Source organism: Populus alba, chromosome 4 (assembly GCF_005239225.2).
Source record: "Populus alba chromosome 4, ASM523922v2, whole genome shotgun sequence".
NCBI lineage: Eukaryota > Viridiplantae > Streptophyta > Magnoliopsida > Malpighiales > Salicaceae > Populus > Populus alba.
In genome coordinates, this window is record NC_133287.1 from 1,345,820 (window position 1) to 1,366,525 (window position 20,706).

At 36.4% G+C, this 20,706-nt stretch overlaps 2 protein-coding genes and 1 long non-coding RNA gene across 3 annotated transcripts; 1 reads left to right on the top strand and 2 right to left on the bottom strand.

Annotated features, from left to right (window-relative positions):
• Positions 1-8: 8 nt before the first annotated feature.
• On the top strand, positions 9-13,841 carry LOC118059114 (beta-amyrin synthase). Its single transcript, XM_035071950.2, has 18 exons — positions 9-302; positions 647-832; positions 1,347-1,436; positions 1,594-1,791; positions 1,924-2,008; positions 2,195-2,361; positions 10,606-10,794; positions 11,022-11,135; positions 11,239-11,358; positions 11,675-11,797; positions 11,885-11,983; positions 12,099-12,155; positions 12,260-12,306; positions 12,418-12,561; positions 12,651-12,828; positions 12,945-13,025; positions 13,206-13,289; positions 13,406-13,841. The coding sequence occupies exons 1-18, from the start codon at positions 105-107 to the stop codon at positions 13,526-13,528; spliced, it is 2,283 nt and encodes a 760-aa protein (XP_034927841.1). The 5' UTR covers positions 9-104; the 3' UTR covers positions 13,529-13,841.
• A 2,347-nt stretch (positions 13,842-16,188) lies between these two features.
• LOC118059124 (protein S40-5) lies at positions 16,189-17,269 on the bottom strand. Its single transcript, XM_035071961.2, has one exon. The coding sequence runs from the start codon at positions 17,104-17,106 to the stop codon at positions 16,453-16,455; it is 654 nt and encodes a 217-aa protein (XP_034927852.1). The 5' UTR covers positions 17,107-17,269; the 3' UTR covers positions 16,189-16,452.
• Positions 17,270-18,640: 1,371 nt separating this feature from the next.
• LOC140955465 (uncharacterized) lies at positions 18,641-20,418 on the bottom strand. Its single transcript, XR_012169547.1, has 2 exons — positions 20,165-20,418; positions 18,641-19,185 (listed from the first exon to the last, which is right to left on the bottom strand). It is a non-coding gene; the product is annotated as an uncharacterized lncRNA (long non-coding RNA).
• Between the last annotated feature and the right edge of the window lie 288 nt (positions 20,419-20,706).

Sequence of the window (20,706 nt, forward strand, 5' to 3'; positions counted from 1 at the left end):
AATCGTAGAATGTATCTATAAATATAGTTGTATTATGATATGTGCATGGTGGTGTAAAATTGAAGCACAAATTAAAGGTCCAGAAAACTAAGTGAGAGGAGGCAATGTGGAAGCTTGAGGTAGCAGAGGGCCATGATCCATGGCTGCTTAGCACCAATGATTTTGTTGGCAGACAAGTTTGGGAATTCGATCCTGATCTTGGAACTCCAGAGGAACACGCAGAAGTCGAAAAGGCTCGAGAGAGATTCTCTCAGAACCGATTTCAAGTTAAAGCAAGCAGTGATGTTCTCAAGAATATGCAGGTTTAACTTGTAGTATTCATACAAGCTGCATCCATTACACTTTAAGCAAAACTGAACCTGTTAGTTTCGGGGGGTTTTCTCCATGCTTAATCTCTAGAGTTTCCATTTCTTGTCAAATTATATTGAAAAGTCATATCTTTCTTCTTTAATTCAAGCAATAACTGTTTCAAGCTAGTTGAGTCTGTGGTTCGATATATATATATATAGTTAGTCTAGCGTTACCAAACTAAGATCATATCACACATTACCATTAGATTGAGTGATTAATTTTCCCTTCTTTTTTGTCTCATGAAGCTGGCCGAATCTTATCATTTATTCTGTTTTCTTTGAGTTCGAAAAAGCAGCTTATCAAAGAAAATGGGATTGATCTGAGTCTACCATCAGTGAGATTTGGAGACAGAGAGGAAATAACTTGTGAAAAAGCAGAAATTGCGTTGAGGAAAGCTGTTCGGTTCACTTCAGCATTACAAGCAAGGGATGGGCACTGGCCTTCTGAATTCTCAGCCCTCCTGTTTGAACAGCCTTTTTTGGTAAGTCCTGATCTAAGAACACTCATGCTAGCTAGCAATTGAAGCCCAAAAGATGTGCTCTGTAAACAAGATAAATAGAGAAATTCATTATAAGAAATTAGAAAAATGCATTTTATTAATTGATATTTTTTTAGTGTTTTTAATGATTTGATTTTAATTTACTTATATAAAAAATAAACAAGTTGCATCACAGTAACAATCTCACAATAAGAACACCCCCACAGCTTCCGTGGTTTGATTTTGATAAAAGTTGCTCTTGTTTATCTTTCATCGAAGTCTTTTTGCTAAGCTTGGAAGTGGCTGCACTTGTCCTCCTTAATGTATTCTACGTTCACTTAATAATTAATTTAAACATATCAAGTTGAGCACTCCCTTGATACATTATCAAAATCTATTTTGAATATCGAGGAAGCAGCAACCCTCAATTTATGTTGTAAGAGATTCTGATCTACTCAGGGATTGTTATAATTCATTAAGCGATGGCTAAGTGTTAAAAGATATGTTTGAAATGCAGGTTATTGCTCTGTACATTACAGGAACACTGAACACAATCCTCTCACCTGAACATAAAAGGGAAATGGTTCGATACATCTATAATCATCAAGTAAGTACATGATATCAACAGGCGAAAGGCCTGCTTCTCCAATGTGGAGAGTGCAAGGGACCGTAGACTTCAAGTTTTAGGGTTTAAAGCGTGTCCACGAGTTGAGAGGGGACTGGTTCCTCCATTATACTAATGATTAGGGTTACTTGATTTGCAGAATGAAGATGGGGGATGGGGCTTCCATATTGAAAGCCATAGCATGATGCTATGTACAGCACTTAACTATGTGTCCTTGCGCTTGCTTGGAGAAGAACCCGAAGGAGGCAAGGATGGAGCTGTGGCAAAGGCCCGGAAATGGATACTTGATCATGGTGGTGTAACAATGATATCTATCTGGGGAAAATACTTTCTTTCGGTAAACGAGCAAATTGAATTGAAATACTCAACGTGAATATGCAAAACTAATGAAACCCACAAGTCAAATCTTTTTACTTATTTATTTTCCCATATATAAAACTTATAAGCATTTAAAATCTTGATTTTGTAGTTCATTGGATTATATGAGTGGTCTGGCTGCAATCCAGTGCCTCCAGAATGTTTGCTTCTTCCATCATTTCTTCCTTTCAGTCCAGGTAAAGAAGCTTTGAACTGCTATTGTGAGAAATTGCAATGGTAAACTCGACTAGAAAATTCAGTAATTTTTTAAAATGAATCCAAGTTCATATAATAACTACCTTTCACCATATTTACTATATATTTTCTCAAATAGTGATTGATTTATGCGGCTCCTTCCTTGATTAATCACGCACACAATGCAGGAAACTTCTGGTGTTACCTTCGCACAGTTTATATTCCATTGGCTTACTTGTATGGTAAGAAATTTGTGGCCCCAATCACCGATCTCGTTATATTACTGAGGGAAGAACTCTACATTCAACCGTATGGTGAAGTAGATTGGACTAGAGCTCGCAACTCTTGTTCGAAGGTAATTTGTCACTAGTGTTTTCCCCCTCCTTGTATGATCACTGTCATTGTTGCACCCATTAATATAACAGTTTGCACTTTTTTCACTGAAACATTATTAAGGGACACTTTTGACGACAAATTTAAAGTGGAAAAATCACTCCTTTTTTAAAATCAAAACTTTGTGGAAAAATTAATAAGAAATATTAACATATTTAAAATAAATTATGAATAAATAAAAAAATATTTTTGAATGAATTATTGGTTGACATTGTAAAATTCAAGTCCCTTTTATCCTATATAGAAAGAGATTTATTCAAGATAGAAACCTAAAGATGAAAATCTACCTTAGAGGGAGCATCAAAGTACCATATATCTAATATAAAAAAATTCTCTTGTTAAGAGAATTGAGTCAAGAAAATAAATTTGACTATTGACCAAAACAAAACCTTTCGGGTCTGGTCTTCCTACTCTTCTATAAGCAACATTTTGGCATAAAAAACCCTAATAACTGTTGTAACCCATTTTTTGGTCCCCACATAAAAAAATAATAAAAATAAAAAAAATTCAAAAAATATATTATAAAAAAAAAAAAACGCAAAAACGGTGCCGTTTGGAAACGGCACCATCGTCTTCTTCCCTGCGCACGCAGAGAACAGGGGAGAAGAATTTTTCTTCTCCACTTTTCGCCGAACTTCTTTCCCGGATTTGGCGCAATAAGACGCCTACCATTCGACGCCCACTTGCCTCCTTTTTATCCATTGAACAGATAGTGCAGGGGCGGCCAACAGTGGCCGCCCCACCATTCGCCCCCCCTGTTTTCCTATAAATACAGGGGAGGGCTGCTGAAAAAAAAAAAAAAAAAAAAGAAAGAGAAAAAAAAAGACCCAAAGAGAAGAGAAGGGAGAGCAAAGAGAGGGGAAAAGAGAGAGAAGGGAGAACATAGAAGAAGAAGAAGAAGAAGGAGCAGCAGAGGAGAAAAACGAAAAAACAGAGGAGAGAGAGAAGGAAAACGCAGAGCCACCGCCGGCCACCCCACTGTCGGCGCCACTTCCTGTCGCCACCAGCAGCTCCGCCATCGACGACAGCCACCACAGGTCAGCCCTTAACCCCTTATCTCGTTTTACTATTCATCTTCTTGCTTGCAGAACGTGCACTGTGCACGTTCTGCATGCAAGAATTAATTACCCGGTTACTGTGCATGTGCACAGTAACTTGGCAAATTAATTCACGGGGTTACTGTGTGCACAGTAACCCCGGTTACTATGCATGCTAATTAATTCTCTGGTTACTGTGCACACAGTAACCCGGTTACTATGTGCACAGTGACCAGCCCATGCATTTGGGCCATGTTCGGCCCAACCCATGTAAATGGGCCAGGTTTGGCCCAGCCCATGCAATTGGGCCTGATCCGGCCCATTTTTTTTAAAAAAATATTATTGTTTTAAAAAATATTTATGATGTTTCCATTTTTTATTTATGTTATTTTTATTAATATCGGGTAGTATTTTTATGTCGTAAAAATACAAATCTGGTATTAAACTACCCGGTTTTTCATCAAAAACTTCCAAAAATACAAAAAAATTTAAAAAAAGGAGAAAAAATGTTTTTGTGCATACGGCCAAGTGTCTCAAAGCTAAAAAATCATATTGTATTTTTCATACACCAAAAAAACAATGTTTTAGCATGCATTTTGGCTTTAATAACCAGTTTATTAAAGTCAAGAGAATATTGGCCAAAATTTCAAAAACAACAAAAAAATTTATTTTGTTTGTCTCTTAGTATTCGAGGTATGACATTATATGTAATGCATATTCTGGATATTAATTCTTTTTTTTCCGGACAATCGAACCTGTGGTATGACATTACATGTAATGCGTATTCCGAACAATTACAAACCACAACAAGACTTTAGATTTTATCAGACAAAACAATGCAGCTTACCTTAGGTAGGGCGTAGTTGGGGTGCTAATACCTTCCCTTTACGCAACCAGTCTCCGTACCCGATCTCTAAAGACCAGTTAAGGTTCCTAGTAACCAGAATACTAGGTGGCGACTCCCAGTCCATATTTTCACATATAGAGACAAGAATTCCTTGTCTCTCCTTATTTTCCAGGAATACATATTCCGATTTTTCCTTGAGGGTGGACGATCGCCGCGCCGCCGCACACGTGCGACAGAATGGCGACTCCACTGGGGATCTTGTGGACTAAGCTTTGTTTTTGTCTGATTTATTGTGTTTTTTGTTGTGGTTTGCGTGTTTATTTTTAAATATGCATTTCCTTTATTTATTTCTCACGCGCTTTAATTTTGTACATATTTGTTCATGCATTGTATAGAACTGCCTCATGTATCACATGCTTTATATTTTTCAAGCACACACAAGCTTCTAAGTTAAGTGGGGAATTAACGATCTGCCCTATGACTATTGGTCGGGTTCAGATGCGTGAAACACCCAACTCATATCTGAGTGCCTGCTTGGTAATGGTGGGCATACGTGTCTTAACTGTTCTTTGCAACGCCCCCATACTGCCTTTACGAAGGACGTCACTGGGCAGATATGAGACCCTTTTGAGACCAGGTAGAAAACCTATGCATGAATAGACGCTGTTTTTAGTTTGTATGCGTTATCTTTCTTTACAGAATATGTCATACAAAAAAAAAAAAAAACAAAAAAAACCATGTCACCCTTGAAGGGCAAATGCATCATATAAATTACATGTTCATACATTTAACATGCATACATGCCAGATCGAAATATAGGTCCCTAAAAAATCTACAACACCCGACTTCGAGCTAGAAACATGGAAGATGAAGAGCGTGCTCAATGTGAGGCCTATTTGCACGAAGAGTTGGAGTCTCTGAAAATAAGTGTGGCTCACCTCACTAGCTTACTCAAGCAAACACTAAGGAATACCTCTGATGAAGGTCCTTCTAATCAACCGATCACCTTTGTTCCGGCTCCTACTACAGTTCAGCCTGAGGAAAGAATGAGCGAACATGGTCAAGAACCTCAGCAAAATCCAACATTTGTGCAGTCAACGACACCTGCACCATCCCCAACAGTCGTGAAGGCATCTGCTAATGAGTCCTACAAGGCTAAGTCATCTGATAGCATTGATCAAGCTAAGATAGAGGCGTTGGAGGCCAGACTCAAAGCCATTGAAGGGATAGACTTATATGACCCGGTACGGGCAGCAGAGATGTGTTTGGTCCCAAATGTGGTTATCCCAAAGAAATTTCGTGTTCCTGAATTCATCAAATACAGTGGAACACAATGCCCCATGACCCATCTCAGGTCCTACTGCAATAAAATGGCTGAGGTAGTACATGATGAAAAACTACTAATGCACTTTTTCCAAGACAGTTTAAGTGGGGCAACTTTGAGTTGGTACATGAGATTGGATAACACAAAAATTCGCAACTGGAAAAATCTTGTGGATGCTTTCGTCAAGCAATACAAATACAACATGGACATTGCGCCCGACAGAACCAGTTTGTCCAATATAGAGAAAAAGGATAAAGAAAGCATAAGGGAATATGCTCAAAGATGGCGAGAATTAGCTGCTCAAGTACATCCCCCACTTCTGGACAAAGAGATGGTCTCTTTATTTGCCAATACACTCAAAGCACCATATTACGAACATATGATGGGTAGTTCAGCCCAACAATTCACTGATGCTGTGATAGTGTGTGAACGCATAGAGCAAGGTGTCAAGAGTGGTAGAATTGCTGCACCAACCGAGAAAAGAGGCATTGAAAGAAAAGAGGTTCACCATGTTGAAGATGGCTACATGGGCAAAACAAATACATCCCAAAATTACCATACTCCATCCCAAATTGCCAACATAAAAAAAACCTGAACCCCAAAACTTTCAAGCCAAAAGCCAAATTGGAAATTTCCAAAGGGTTCAAGAACAACTACCTCCACTACCGTTACCCTTGAATGAGATGTATCAAAAGCTATTGAGCATCGGGCAAATAGCTCCAGAACCTCTGACACCTCTGCAGCCACCTTATCCTAATTGGTACAAGCCAGAACTTGCATTTTGGAGAAAAAAATATATTAACCCGGTTACACTTCTTGAAAAGTTGAGCAGCTGGGGGGCAATACAGTAGACCTTGAAAAGGAAAAACAAGCAGTGCTCAGATCAGCTATGAGGCAATGTTTAAATGATGAATCAGTGAACTGAAGGCAATGATGTTCAAAGACAGATAATCAATGAACGAGCACATTCGGATCATACTGGGGGCAATGTCATTCCAAAATGGCCCATGCTTTAGTGAATCCTGTCGGCAATGGAGAAACAAAAACGTACCTGAAGGGCACTTTCCTATCATCATTTTTGAAAAATGGCTCGCGATCGATGAGGAATACACAGATGAATGTAATTGAATAGAGAAAAGATGCATACCACCAAGACTGACTGTGGAACAATGTTGCACTTAAAGGACAATCTCATATTGTCATTCTTTGAAACATGGTTATAGACAGATGTTATCACACAATTGCACTGAATGAATGTCGGAAAGGCACCCACCTCGAAGACTGATTGTGGGACATCTATTCTGAAGCTCAAATGCGCACTTCACCGCATGAATATGGGTGATAACATGAACATCATTGATGATACCAAAGCAGAGCATGAGATACATGTCTGGATGACTTGGCAGTTCCATGAAGGCTGGTCATACATACTTGAATGGTGTTTCAACCGAAGGCAAGTTCATGACTGATTAACAATCTTGATGGGTATTGCCATGATGCACACAATCAATCAGAGGATAATTCTCAGAAGAAGCCAGGAGAGAAAATCCTTCATGATGAATCAAGGAGTACCACACTTGGGGGCATGATCAAGTTAGGGGGTAATTTTGAGACATCAAAAAAATACAAAGAAAAAACCTAAACCCTAAAAATCCAAAGATAGCCGCCCCCCACACTGCCCCTTTTGATTTTTTCTCTTCTCCCGCAACCGGCCAAATAGCAGCCCCCAGCCGGTTTGAATTGTTTTGCTTCCCCAAACAGCAACTGACCGGCCTTCTCCACGCTCCCCTCTCTCTCAGCCACACACGGGACCCTGCATCCCCTTTGATTTTCTTCTCCACGTTCCACGATTTCCCCCTTTCTTTTGCCAGAAGCAGAGACCATAGAAACAAAGCCTCACAGCCTCCCTCTTGGCCCCTCTCCCTCCGAAACCGAGAACCAACCAACAGCACCCAATCGGTGGCACCCACAGAAACCCAGCCGCTGCTCATCCTCTTCCTCCTTCAGCCGACCAAGACCTTCCCTCCGGACACCGACAGACCACCGTCCAGCGTCTCTTCCTCCGATCTGCATCTCAACGCCGTGCTCACCGCCAGCTGCAGCACACCAGTACCGACCCAGCAGCGGTCACAGGGTCACCGAACAGACCCGTCGGTCACAGATCGACCCGACAGCGCCCACCGCGACGCAACCGACAGCTCTTCACCACCGCCAGACCTGCCACCTGTTGAAGAAGGAAAGAACAGACGCACGAAGAACAAAGAAGACAGAAAAGAATAGATATAAAAAAGGGGAAAATCAGCACAGATCTAGACATAAAATGGAATAAAATCAACTGTTGTGGGTGTTCTCTTTTTCTTGTTTACAGATCACTGCCGGAGAGGAAGAGGAGCGGGGAAGGTAGCCGTTTTAGCCCCCCTGTTGCTGTGTGTTTTCCTGCGGCGGCGCGTGACCCCACGCGCCGCCAGTGACGGTGCGCGTGGAGGGTACGCGCCGCCACTGTTCACCTGTTCAGAAACCTTCCTCGGCACTGCATGCGGTTCCAAAAAGCTTCCCCGGCACTGTTATTGGATTTTTTTGTGGAAGGGGTTTTATTTTGTAATTTTGAATTGTTTAATATTTTTGAATTGTTTAATGTATTGTTTTTTTATTTATTTTTAATTTTGGTGATTTGTAAGATGTTAATGGTATGTAATTGTGTATATATGTAAAAGAAAAGAAAAGAAAAGAAAGAAAAGAAAAGAAGAAACAAAAAAATAGTGAAAGTGTACATGTGTGCTTTTTCGTATTTGTTTTATGAATGTTATTTATTTTTTTATGATAAAATTGCAAAGATTAAAGAAGAATTTAATATTTTGATCGGATCACGGTTAAGAAATTATTAACTTATACGTAAGTAATATTTCTAATTTCCGATGAAAAGACAATTATTAAAACTTCTTTAACACGTCAAAGCCACGAAGCAGCTTACCTCAGGTAGGGTGCGTTAGGGGTGCTAATATTTTCCCTAACCACAACCAGTTCCTTACCCGTGAATCTCTGACAAGACTAGTACATCCGGTTTCCTAGTAGCCCGAAATCAATTACTAGGTGGCGACTCCAACGAACCAATTCAAAGCAAACGTAACAAACGAGATTTAAATCGCCAGCCGATGCCGCGCGCTGATTTTTTTCATTAAAAATTTTGAAAAGGTCTCACCTTAACCCGGTTACTATGTGCACAGTGACCAGCCCATGCATTTGGGCCATGTTCGGCCCAACCCATGTAAATGGGCCAGGTTTGGCCCAGCCCATGCAATTGGGCCTGATCCGGCCCATTTTTTTTAAAAAAATATTATTGTTTTAAAAAATATTTATGATGTTTCCATTTTTTATTTATGTTATTTTTATTAATATCGGGTAGTATTTTTATGTCGTAAAAATACAAATCTGGTATTAAACTACCCGGTTTTTCATCAAAAACTTCCAAAAATACAAAAAAATTTAAAAAAAGGAGAAAAAATGTTTTTGTGCATACGGCCAAGTGTCTCAAAGCTAAAAAATCATATTGTATTTTTCATACACCAAAAAAAACAATGTTTTTAGCATGCATTTTGGCTTTAATAACCAGTTTATTAAAGTCAAGAGAATATTGGCCAAAATTTCAAAAACAACAAAAAAATTTATTTTGTTTGTCTCTTAGTATTCGAGGTATGACATTATATGTAATGCATATTCTGGATATTAATTCTTTTTTTTCCGGACAATCGAACCTGTGGTATGACATTACATGTAATGCGTATTCCGAACAATTACAAACCACAACAAGACTTTAGATTTTATCAGACAAAACAATGCAGCTTACCTTAGGTAGGGCGTAGTTGGGGTGCTAATACCTTCCCTTTACGCAACCAGTCTCCGTACCCGATCTCTAAAGACCAGTTAAGGTTCCTAGTAACCAGAATACTAGGTGGCGACTCCCAGTCCATATTTTCACATATAGAGACAAGAATTCCTTGTCTCTCCTTATTTTCCAGGAATACATATTCCGATTTTTCCTTGAGGGTGGACGATCGCCGCGCCGCCGCACACGTGCGACAATAACAATTGCAATAGTTCATCTTCATTTACCTTTTATCAGTCCCAAAGTCTTCTTCTCTATGATACTAACTATTTCCAACTGAAGTGATTCTAGGATCCCATCTCTAAAATCTTAGCATTTGGATTTTCACGAACTACATAAAGAGTAGGAAATCTAAGCATGGGGAAGAATCTCCTAACCACTTTGAAATCCAGAATAAAATGCCATTCCCAATTTCCACAGTCACTGAAACTGCCTTTATTGATCAAAACAACACTCCTCCACATCATTAATGGTTACACAAACACCACTCTACATAGCTGAAATAGTTCTTGAAAACTTTGTCACCACCCCACTATTATTAAACTGATATTTTATATTCATAAGATTCCTCCAATTGTTGCAACATCATTATTATATTGCCATAACCATTTAAACAACATTGCCTTGTTTTTGCCAATATAGATATGACTTCCAATCCCTCTCTACCTCTCAACCTAATTAGAAAACTCCAAGCTACTTTACTAATTTTTTGAGTATTCATATCTACACTCCACAAAAATCTTCATTGCATGAAGATAATTTTCTTTCCATTTTAAAAAGAATCTTAAACATGGACACATAATAAAGTGAAAGATTAAACGACACAGACTTTATTAAATAGAGTCTTCCACCTATTGAAAAGAATCATATCCTTCCAAGTCCTAAGACAATAATCATATCATTACCTTTACCACAATCATCACTTTATTTCTACCAACCATTTTACCATCATCATTGTATTTTCATGTTATTTATGAAAAACATGCTTAGCATAAAACATTTTACTTCGATTGGATTTTTATAAAACATTTTATGGTGCATCTAAGAAATATTTTTCGCATAACAAACAAGCCGGTAGTGTAATATAAAATCATATGAAATTGTTTTGGATGCAGAAGGATCTATACAAGCCTCATTCTCTCGTGGAAAATGTTTTAAGTAGTGTACTCTATTACTTTGCCGAGCCACTTTCTACACATTGGCCTTTCTCAAAGCTAAGAGAGAAAGCACTGGCAAGAGCAATGAGGCTTATTCGATATGAAGATGAACACACCGGATATTTGACTCAAGGTTCTGTGGAAAAGGTATCATATTATCTACCAAACTGTATGTGACTTCAGGGATATATAAAGAAAATAACCAATGCCTTATTTAAGTTACAATAATTACAGTAGGGATATAGACTATGATGAAGGTTAATTTCTGGTTTTTTCAACTTTTTAAGTTATTTTCTCGATGAAACATTCATTGATTCAAAATGTTCACATTCCCAATAAAATAATGTGCTTGGTTCACATAATAAAAATTTCAGAGTTTGAACATGATTGTCAATTGGGCTGATGATCCTAATCAAGATTCACTCAAGCGTCACCTTGCTACAGTTCCTGATTACTTGTGGGTTGCTGAAGATGGAATGAAAATGCAGGTTATCAGATCTCATCCACATTTATTAGAATATTGTTTTTCCAAGATCACTGGATTGCTGAATATCAAACGTGCTAATTGATTTATTTTTATTTGGGACATAGAATATGGGTTCCCAGCTGTGGGATTCTGTTTTTACTACTCAAGCAATTATTGCAAGCAATCTCACTGATGAATATGGCTCAACTCTCCGAAAAGCCTTCAATTTCATCAAACTTTCACAGGTTAAATTTCTGTCCTGCAGGTTATATAAACCATATAACTTGGTATGTTAACCTTGTTTCATATTATATTAGCATTGTCTAATAATTAATGTAAAAATATGTATGTATGTGGTCTCCATGTTTCCTTTTTGTGGAGTAAATTATTTATGTGAATAAATATCCATGAAAAGGATAGAATCCGTAAACTATTTTGGTTTAAGGTCGTTTAAGTTAATTCATTAAGAAAAAAAACTTATAGTTTATATAAATTTAGTTTTCTATTAATTCGATATCTATAATTTTATTGTTTTATTTTGATTTCAATACTACATCATAGATCCGAGAAAACCCATCGGGAGATTTTCAGAGTACGTATCATCAAATTTGTAAAGGAGCATGGACTCTTACTGTCAAAGATCAAGGTTGGCAAGTCTCAGACTGCACAGCTGAGGCACTAAAGGTATTTATAATATTGAAAAACACCTTATAATTAGTATAATTTTATTATTGTTTTCCGCGTAACACAAATGATTAACAAATATTGCAGACTTTACTCTTGTTATCACAAATGCCCGCAGACATTGTTGGCGACACAATTGAAGTCGAGCAATTATATGAAGCAGTGGATTTCCTTCTCACCTTGCAGGTAATATTGAGTGCACTTGACCTGTCCTGTTAAATTTCAGTTTATGAGTGTTTGTGCGTCGCATGTCTATAAGGTCTTTGTTTCATTCCTCCAAATTAACTCTGTTTTATCCTAGAGTGAAAATGGTGGGTTTTCAGCTTGGGAGCCAGCAACATCACCACAATGGATGGAGGTAAATGTTGCTTCACAATTATACAAAATCTGTATATATGCATAATAACTAACAACATCATCCGAAACAAGAAGAAGTAATTCTCTATTTTTCTTTTTTCTTAGATGTTTAATCCTACAGAAACTTTCGGTGCTGTCATGGTCGAAACTGAGTATGAAATTATCCACATCTTCCTTACATTAACAATGTCTGCTGTTATTTGATTGTATAACTGTGTGCGCGAGCGAGCGTAGAAAATACATACTGACATTGGTGATTTTAGATATGTTGATTGCACAGCATCAATCATCCAAGCTCTTGCATCATTCAGTCATTTACATCCCGAATACCGGGGGAAAGAAATAGAAACGTCTGTGGCTAAAGCTGCACATTACGTCGAAAATGCACAAATGGCCGATGGTTCCTGGTACATTTTCCTTCTCGAATGCAATTACTGAAGCTACGAATTAGACACAAAAATTGTTGATTTGTGCACATGTAACATTCTATCAATAGGTATGGAAACTGGGGGATTTGCTACACATATGCAGCATATATTGTATTAGTTGCACTGGCAGCGGTTGGAAAGACACGTCGCAACAGCAAAGTGGTGTGCAAAGGCTGTGATTTTTTACTTTCAAAACAACTGAAGTCAGGAGGCTGGGGAGAGAGCTATCTTTCTTGCCGAAACACGGTAAATCATTTTACTTTAAATGAAGGGGTTTGGTGATTGTATTAATTATAATTAGTTTAGAAAAAGAGACATGACATGTTGTGAATACATAATTATTTTCTTCTTTGGCAATTCAGGAATACACACCGCTAGATGGAAACAGATCAAATTTAGTACAAACCGCGTGGACAATGGTGGGTTTAATTCGAGCAGGGCAGGTTAGACATCAGAATATGAATACAGTAGTTTCAAAAATAAATTTTTTTTTTTTCTAATGCTATAACAAGGTAATATAGCAATATGAAGGATAGAGTATAAAGTTTGAAGCAATAGTAAAGTATACCTTATTAGAACAACATTGTAACCTCGTCACTACAAACTTCATATTTCTTAAACAGGCCGAAAGGGATGCAACACCTTTACATCAAGCAGCAAGATTATTGATCAATTCGCAGCTTGAAAGTGGTGAATTTCCTCAACAGGTAATTTCCTCAGCAGCTTTTCTTGTGCAACAATTTAATCTTTTGATATGCATTCTCCGTCAACTCTAATTCTGTTCCTATAGCTGTACTTAACCACAGAGTATTCTTCATTACAGGAAATCACAGGAGCCTCTTTGAAAACCTCCATGTTGCATTATGCTTCCTACAGGAACATATTCCCACTCTGGGCTTTGGGTGAATACCGTAAGCATGTGCTATTGCCTAAGCAAAACACTTAGGTTACGTTTGGTTGGTGTGGAAGTGATGAGCAAAGCTTGGTATTTCGGAAATCAATTGCAAGAATAAAACACTATCGAAAATCCTTTTTAAAAGATTTTCGAATTCAAAATGCATGCTTGATTGCGAGTTGATGGATGAAGAGTTATCACTTCATTTCATCAATACCTTGCATCGAATCAAATTTAATTGGTTTGTTATTTATAAGTTCAATAAATAGCGAGTTTTTTTTTTCCTAGTACAGTTGTTTAAAAGCATGTTCATCTCAGTTGAGGATTTGAAACATTATATAAGTCATTGTTGGTTTGCTAGAAAGTGAATTTTTAAAAAGTAAATTATTTTATCATATTTGATGTTTAATAGTACCATGAAAAATAAATTAATAAAAGTGTTAATGAAAATTAAGTTAATAGCAGTGAATTATGTAAGTCATATATATAAGTTAATATATATGGCTTAAGCCAGACAATTGGGCTGATATATATAAGGCTGGATTGGCAATTTGGCATCAAGTCCACTAGACTGATGCAAAAATAAAATAAGATATTAGCTAATAGCAGCCCAAAAAAGATGGATAAAATGTCAACATGTTGTCACTATCACTAGAAATAAACTATAACATAATGTCCTTAATCACCAAGTCTCAATCTTATGTTGCAGCCAGGTGTTAATGCTTTCAAGTTTGGAATTAACAAAAACCACACATTCTCAAATATCTCCTCCATCTAGTATTTTCTATGCCAGAGCATTAACCTGAAAAGGTGAAACAGGGTAGTATAATTGGTTTTACGGGAGGTGGCTTCTACTTTTTAAATTATTTTTTTATTTAAAAAAATATAAAATTGATATTCTAACTTTGATATACTATTAAAAAATAATATAAAATTATATTTTAATACCTCATCTAACAGGTTAAGTTTCTAAGTTGAATTAGTTCTTTAACATGGTATAACAATTATGACTAAATAGTCACGAATTTGAATCTCATTGTTTTTATTTATTTGATAAAAATTAAGCACAAGATAGTATGAGTCTGTGCAAGTTTTAAAGCCCAAAAAACTTTTCCTTGAAGAAATGTATTAGATAATAATATAAATTATATCTTAAAGTCTCATGTAACAACTTAAACTTTTAAATTTTTAAATGAAATTAATTTTTTGATATATATTAATATAAAAACTTAATACATTTTTAACTAAAAATTGCTTTTAAAAACAACTCTACATCATACCAGAGAAGAAACACACATTTGAATTAGGGTTTGTTTATGGCAAATATTCAAATTTAATGATCACACCAGAGCCATCAAATTTCACGTTTACTCTTTCTTTTTTTTCAAAGGCTCAATCATCCTTCCAAAGAACCCAACTGAAACTATATGCCACTTCTTCCATTAAGTACTTAAAGTGATGATGGGATCGTCAATTCTTTGTTTGAGGTCGTGTCACCTGCATGAATCACAAGAGAATTGGGAATTCAAGATCATCGATTTTGGTGATGATCATGAAATCTTGTGGACCCTCTAAATATCCCACATTCCTATGGGAGTAGAGGGAGGGGTATTTATTAACATCACTAGAAGAAAAATGGTATATTTTTTTCGAAAAGAAAAAAACCAATGGCTCTAGGCTCATGTGAGCTGTGAACCCAATAAAAAGAGTTGAGTCCTTTTCTTGAAAAAGGTAAGCCATGAGGTGCAGACACCTCTGACCTTGTCGATACGTGACCCCATGGCCCCTCGTAGCATCATCCATCATCATCTTCCATTAAGAGCTAATTGTTTTTGCTTCTCTCCAGCTGCTGGTTTCCACAATTATTGTCCCAATTCATTTCTGTATTCTATGCCATATCCTTGTTTGTTTTCAGTTCCCTCGAAACCGTTTGTGCCATTGGTTTTTAACCATTCTCTCCAAAAACAAGATGCTCTCATCTTAGGTTGTTTAAGCATCGAGAAGGTGGTATAGTGATTAACTTAATAACCAAGCGATTACGAGTTTGAATCTCATTATTTTTATTTATTTGATAAAATTTAAGCACAAAATAATATGAATCTCAAAATAAGTATTTTTTTATTGAAAATATATTAAAATAATTTTATTTTTTTGACATTATCACATGAAAACCATCCAATTTAATGTTTTTTTAATAAGAAAAGAATTTAAAAAATGTAGTTATGAAACAATTCTCTTCAATCAATTTTAGACTTGGTTACTATTTGCGTGTAAAATTAATTCAAAAATATTTCTTGTTTTAATTAAAAATTCAATTATAGAAAACATTGTTACTTTATATCAAATACGATGCAAATACAACTCCATGGCATCATTAGCATATTTTAGATATCTTGAAGGGAATAATTAAATAGCATTGAAAGATGCTATTCATAGGAATCATTATTACTCAATTTCTTGTATTTTTTATTTGCAATTTCATAGTGATTTTGAAATCATTAATGTCATGAAAGACTTCACCTTACTTTGAATCTCTTTATTCAAATTAATTACACATTATCTCTTTATTCAATTTCATAGTGACTAGACAATGAGTTAGCAAGAAGTAAAGGGATTATAATTTGGTACTTGGATGTACTTAATTCCTTGTTGGGACAATTTTTTTGGTCCTTTTTTTCTTAAATTACGAACAAATGCCCTTGGCATTACTATTGATGACTGAAATTACCAAATTACCACTTAGCAATAAATGGGTACAAATTCCAATCAAATGACAAGTAGAAGCAATGACAGTCTTGCATCATCCATCATTCAGAATCATGCTCGAGCTCACTAGCTACTGAGTTGACTCATTTCAAAGCCGAATCAACTCGGCTGCATCATTGCCCAAGAAAAAATCATAAGCAATTTTTTTTCTTCAAAAAAAAAGAAACAATAGTAACGAGAACTTCGATCTCCATATATCTGCAAAATAATCAGCCATAAAACCCAGTTTGGCTCCACACAGCGTCGCGCACGCGACTCATGTCTCGGCCCTTAAGCGTCCGGCCCACACCCTCAACCACGGAGGCGCCACCCATCTTTTGACTCTGTGCATACTCACGTGCCAAGTACTCGTGCGGGGGAACCATCTCGGACTCGTGGTCATCCAGCCCATCATCCGAGTCATTGCATGATTCGACCGAGTTGACTCGATAAATCTTGCTCCAATCGGGCACGTTCATGGGAGCTGACGTGGCCATGTTGCGGGGAGATTGCGATGCCACGAGGTCATTTCCACGAAACTGGTGCACAATTCTCGAGGAAGCTATTTTGTTTTTGCCAGAAGAAGAATCTTCGAAGGCCAATGATAACCCACCCATGTGGCGGTCATCTCTCGAGATCCTACGGCGGCCGCTGCTAATAGACATGTTGTCAAAACTACTTTCAAGATCAGAGCGTGGACTCCAGTTGGAATTATGAACACCACGGTCATTCCGATCAGCCGTGTCATCCACCATCGACCACACATCTTCCTCGCCTAGTTCGGACACGTCATTCACCATCGGTCCATGGCCGCTACCGTAGCTATAACTACTTCCTAGCAATCTTTCACTGCGGCTTGCTGTTAGTCTCCTACCTTTGGCCATATAGTGTCATATAAATTCTAATGATACGATAAAAACAAAAAAAAACTTTGGGTTAGAACAAGAACCCACTTAGAAAAAATTGAGAATATATGACACTATATAGCTTTAAGGCAAAGTAAATATTGTTAAGAGTCCATGAGAAAGGCTCTAACATAAGTGACTTTGAAGGAGGAGACATGTATATATAGCGTTTAGTATTTCACTAAAAGGAGGCTCATTTCATGTGAATTTGGAGTTCATTTTGTCTTCATTTCATGACAATGGATGGTGAGAATGGAAGACGCCAAGATTGGCAATGAACTGACAGTCGAGTTGGATGCTTGGTGGGTTCACTTGCTTTTGGAAGCAAGTGAGGTGCATTTACCACTGCCTTGACTGAGGAAAGAAGATTTTTGGGTGTCGAAGGAGAGTGGAGATTACATTTTTTTTAAAAAAAAAAAAAAAAAAAAAAAAACTTTGCCATATTTGGATATTGAATTAGAATTACTGTGGAGTAATTTACTATTTTTAGTCTTTTGGTTTTGACCTCACGGGGGGTAAATATTTCCAATGATTTCCAACTGCCAATATATATTACAATAATGTCTTCTTTGTCTTGAATGTTTGAGTCGTGATAGTTGTTAAATTCTATTAGGTTTAACAATTAATCCTAGAATTTTAGAATTCAAAGCTTAACATGTTATGGTATAGAAGAATTTAGTTAAATTGAATATATTAACTCAAAGAAATCCAGTTAAGTTCTTGAATTTGAGTGGCATTAAAAAAATCTAAAAAATAAAAAAAAATTAATAAAAAAATAAATTTTTAAAAAATATAGATTGACCTGCCTTTCCAAACACTCTCTAAATCCATTGTATTCTACATATTATTTAAACTAAATCTAGTTCAACGTATTCTCCAAGTTATTTTATCTAGCCATTTTGATTAACGCAAAAAAAAATAATTTTCCACTTGGTTAATAGCTTTACTCTACATGTTTTTTTTTACTCAATAATCCATACAAGGCACGACAACTGAGGTGAATTTTTTATTCCACTTGGGATTTCATTCTTTTGTTTCAATGGGTCCTACTCTATGAAGTATGAACCCAACCTGTTTGACAATGTCTATTTACAATCCCAATTAGCTAGGCCCCGCGTCCACGTGGGTAGTCACGCTAGACCTCTTCTTTCTCTGCATGTCCATTCACAGCCAAACACGTGTACGCTTCCGATTGAAGTAGGTCCCACATCAACGTCACCATCATGCCACATGGACAGGCAGTAACCTAATATTAAAATTATTTATTAAAATAATTAGCAGCACTGCAAGATTTGGTGGGCTGGTCACGATATTGACTATAAAATTAAGCCATTATTTTGCATAATTGATGGCAATAATATTATTAATATGATTAAGATCCATAAATGTATTTTTTTTTTATTGATCCAAGCTAGTTTGTGGCTTGAATTTTTAATATCATGATTATCGTTTCCAGGTATAAACTTGAATCCGACTTAGGGTTAAAACAATATCCACTTGTGTGTCGATGGGCTATGAAAAAAGCAAAGTGTTTTTCGTGTCTTCTTGAAGGGCACATTGGGCGGTCGAGAATGAAATGGTGGGGGCCCTATTTTGGGCCCCACAAGCACTCGTCTTTTTGAATTGAACAAGAAACCTTATCATAAAATCATGTACATTTCACAATCAATCAACCGTCCAAGCTCATGGGGATGCCAAAAATCACGACCACTTTCTTTACTTCTTGCTGCTGCTGCTCGGGTTGTTCTTGTTCGTTTCACTGCTTGCTTGCTGTGATGGTATAGTACAGTGCTATGGTTGTGCAGTGGTATTATTGACCGACGTGGGATCCATTTTTACTGTGGAAAGGCATGCTCCGGACCCATTTTTACATGTTGGGTTGGCTAGGTGTGGACCCTGACCCAGCTCCAGCTGAATAGGTATTGGACCTATCGGTGTTCAGATCAAGTATCCTATGCTCCCGTTTGGCTGGCTACTACATGTTGTTGCCCGCACAGTATATTTTTTTGGGATATTAAGTTTATCACACTTACTTATAGATTGGACTAGATAGACAGCCTGCGCGTTGCGATATGAATAAAACAAAATAAAGTAAAAAACACATGTTAAAACACGCCTAATGTGTTTTCTTTAAACAAGGAAAATCTAATAGATTGGTCGTATGCCTGTCTAGGTTCAATAAACCAATATTAAAAATTAAAAATTAAAAAATATAAATAGAAAATCAACTAACCAAAAAAAAAATAATGATCCAGGTAAAGCTGATGAACCTACCAAACCTGTAAACCAGTCATAAAATCAAAATAGCTTTATAAAAAAAAATTACAAAGTTTAATTCCCAACTAATTCAATATTGAAAGATGAGATTGAGAAAAACAATGTTGCTAGAAATAAAAAATTAAAAATTAAGGAGTGAATTTGACATTAAAAAATTAAAAAAAAAAACAATTCACAACCCCCTTTTCTATTGTGGATAGAGTCAAGCATGGAAACTTATGAGAAGAGAAAAAAAGAAAATAGGCAAAGAAAAAGAAAAAAAAAATGAGTCATTAGAGTTACACCAAAGCTCATCCACAAACACGCACCGCCTTATAAAAAAGCAAAGCTATTATTGAGACAATTCCGACGACACTAGTAAAAAAACCCTTTAGTTCTTGGAGAAGTCACACACGTCATCTTAACACGGTGCCCTTCCTCACATGCTAGTGCGTGTGTTACATCCACTGACTAATTTTCCCCTTTTGTCTCTAATCCAACTAAAAAAGAGGTTGAAAACTTCAATTTGATCCTTAAAATTAAAATTGTTTTGAATCAATAAAATTAAATTTGATTTTTTCAAATCGAGCATCAATAATTTTTTTGCGAACACCTCAAGAACTTCATACCAAGCCAGCCGAAGTAAATCAAAATGCCCAAACTTAAATCAACCTAATATAAAAGTATCTAATTGATAAAAAGAAAAGTTCAGGCCACAAAAAAAATCATATAATAAGAGATAGAGATAGAGAGAGAGAGAGAGAGAGAGAGAGTAACTCACAAAGCATTAATGAGAATGAGAATCTACACTCACACACCACCATCGGATCAGATTACCTCATGTTTAGCGAAATGATCAAAATTTTATGCTGAACCTCACCCAATGATCACTCTGTTGAGCTTATAGCATGTGAGTTGCGGTGTGTCTTATCCTTGGAAAAACTGAGAACCTTGACGTGAAATGTTGACGGGACAACATAAATTATAGTTTTATACGATATCTTGGAAGGCTCATGGCCTCCACAAGCTAGAAAAAGTAAAAGAAAAAAGCATTCAAGTAGTCAAGGAGCACAACTATATATATATATATATATATATATATATATATATATATATATATATAGTGCTACTATATAATTAATTAATTAATTAATTAACTTAAAGCTCAAAGACTAAATAATCAATTCTTTAAAGAGAGGAACTAGTTAATTAATTCTTTTCTCAAAACCAAAAACATTAATTTATAATTTACTATGATATGTCCTGGAGTAACAATTTCTGAATTCGAAAGTTAGTTTTTTCATGAAGCCATTGTACAATTCA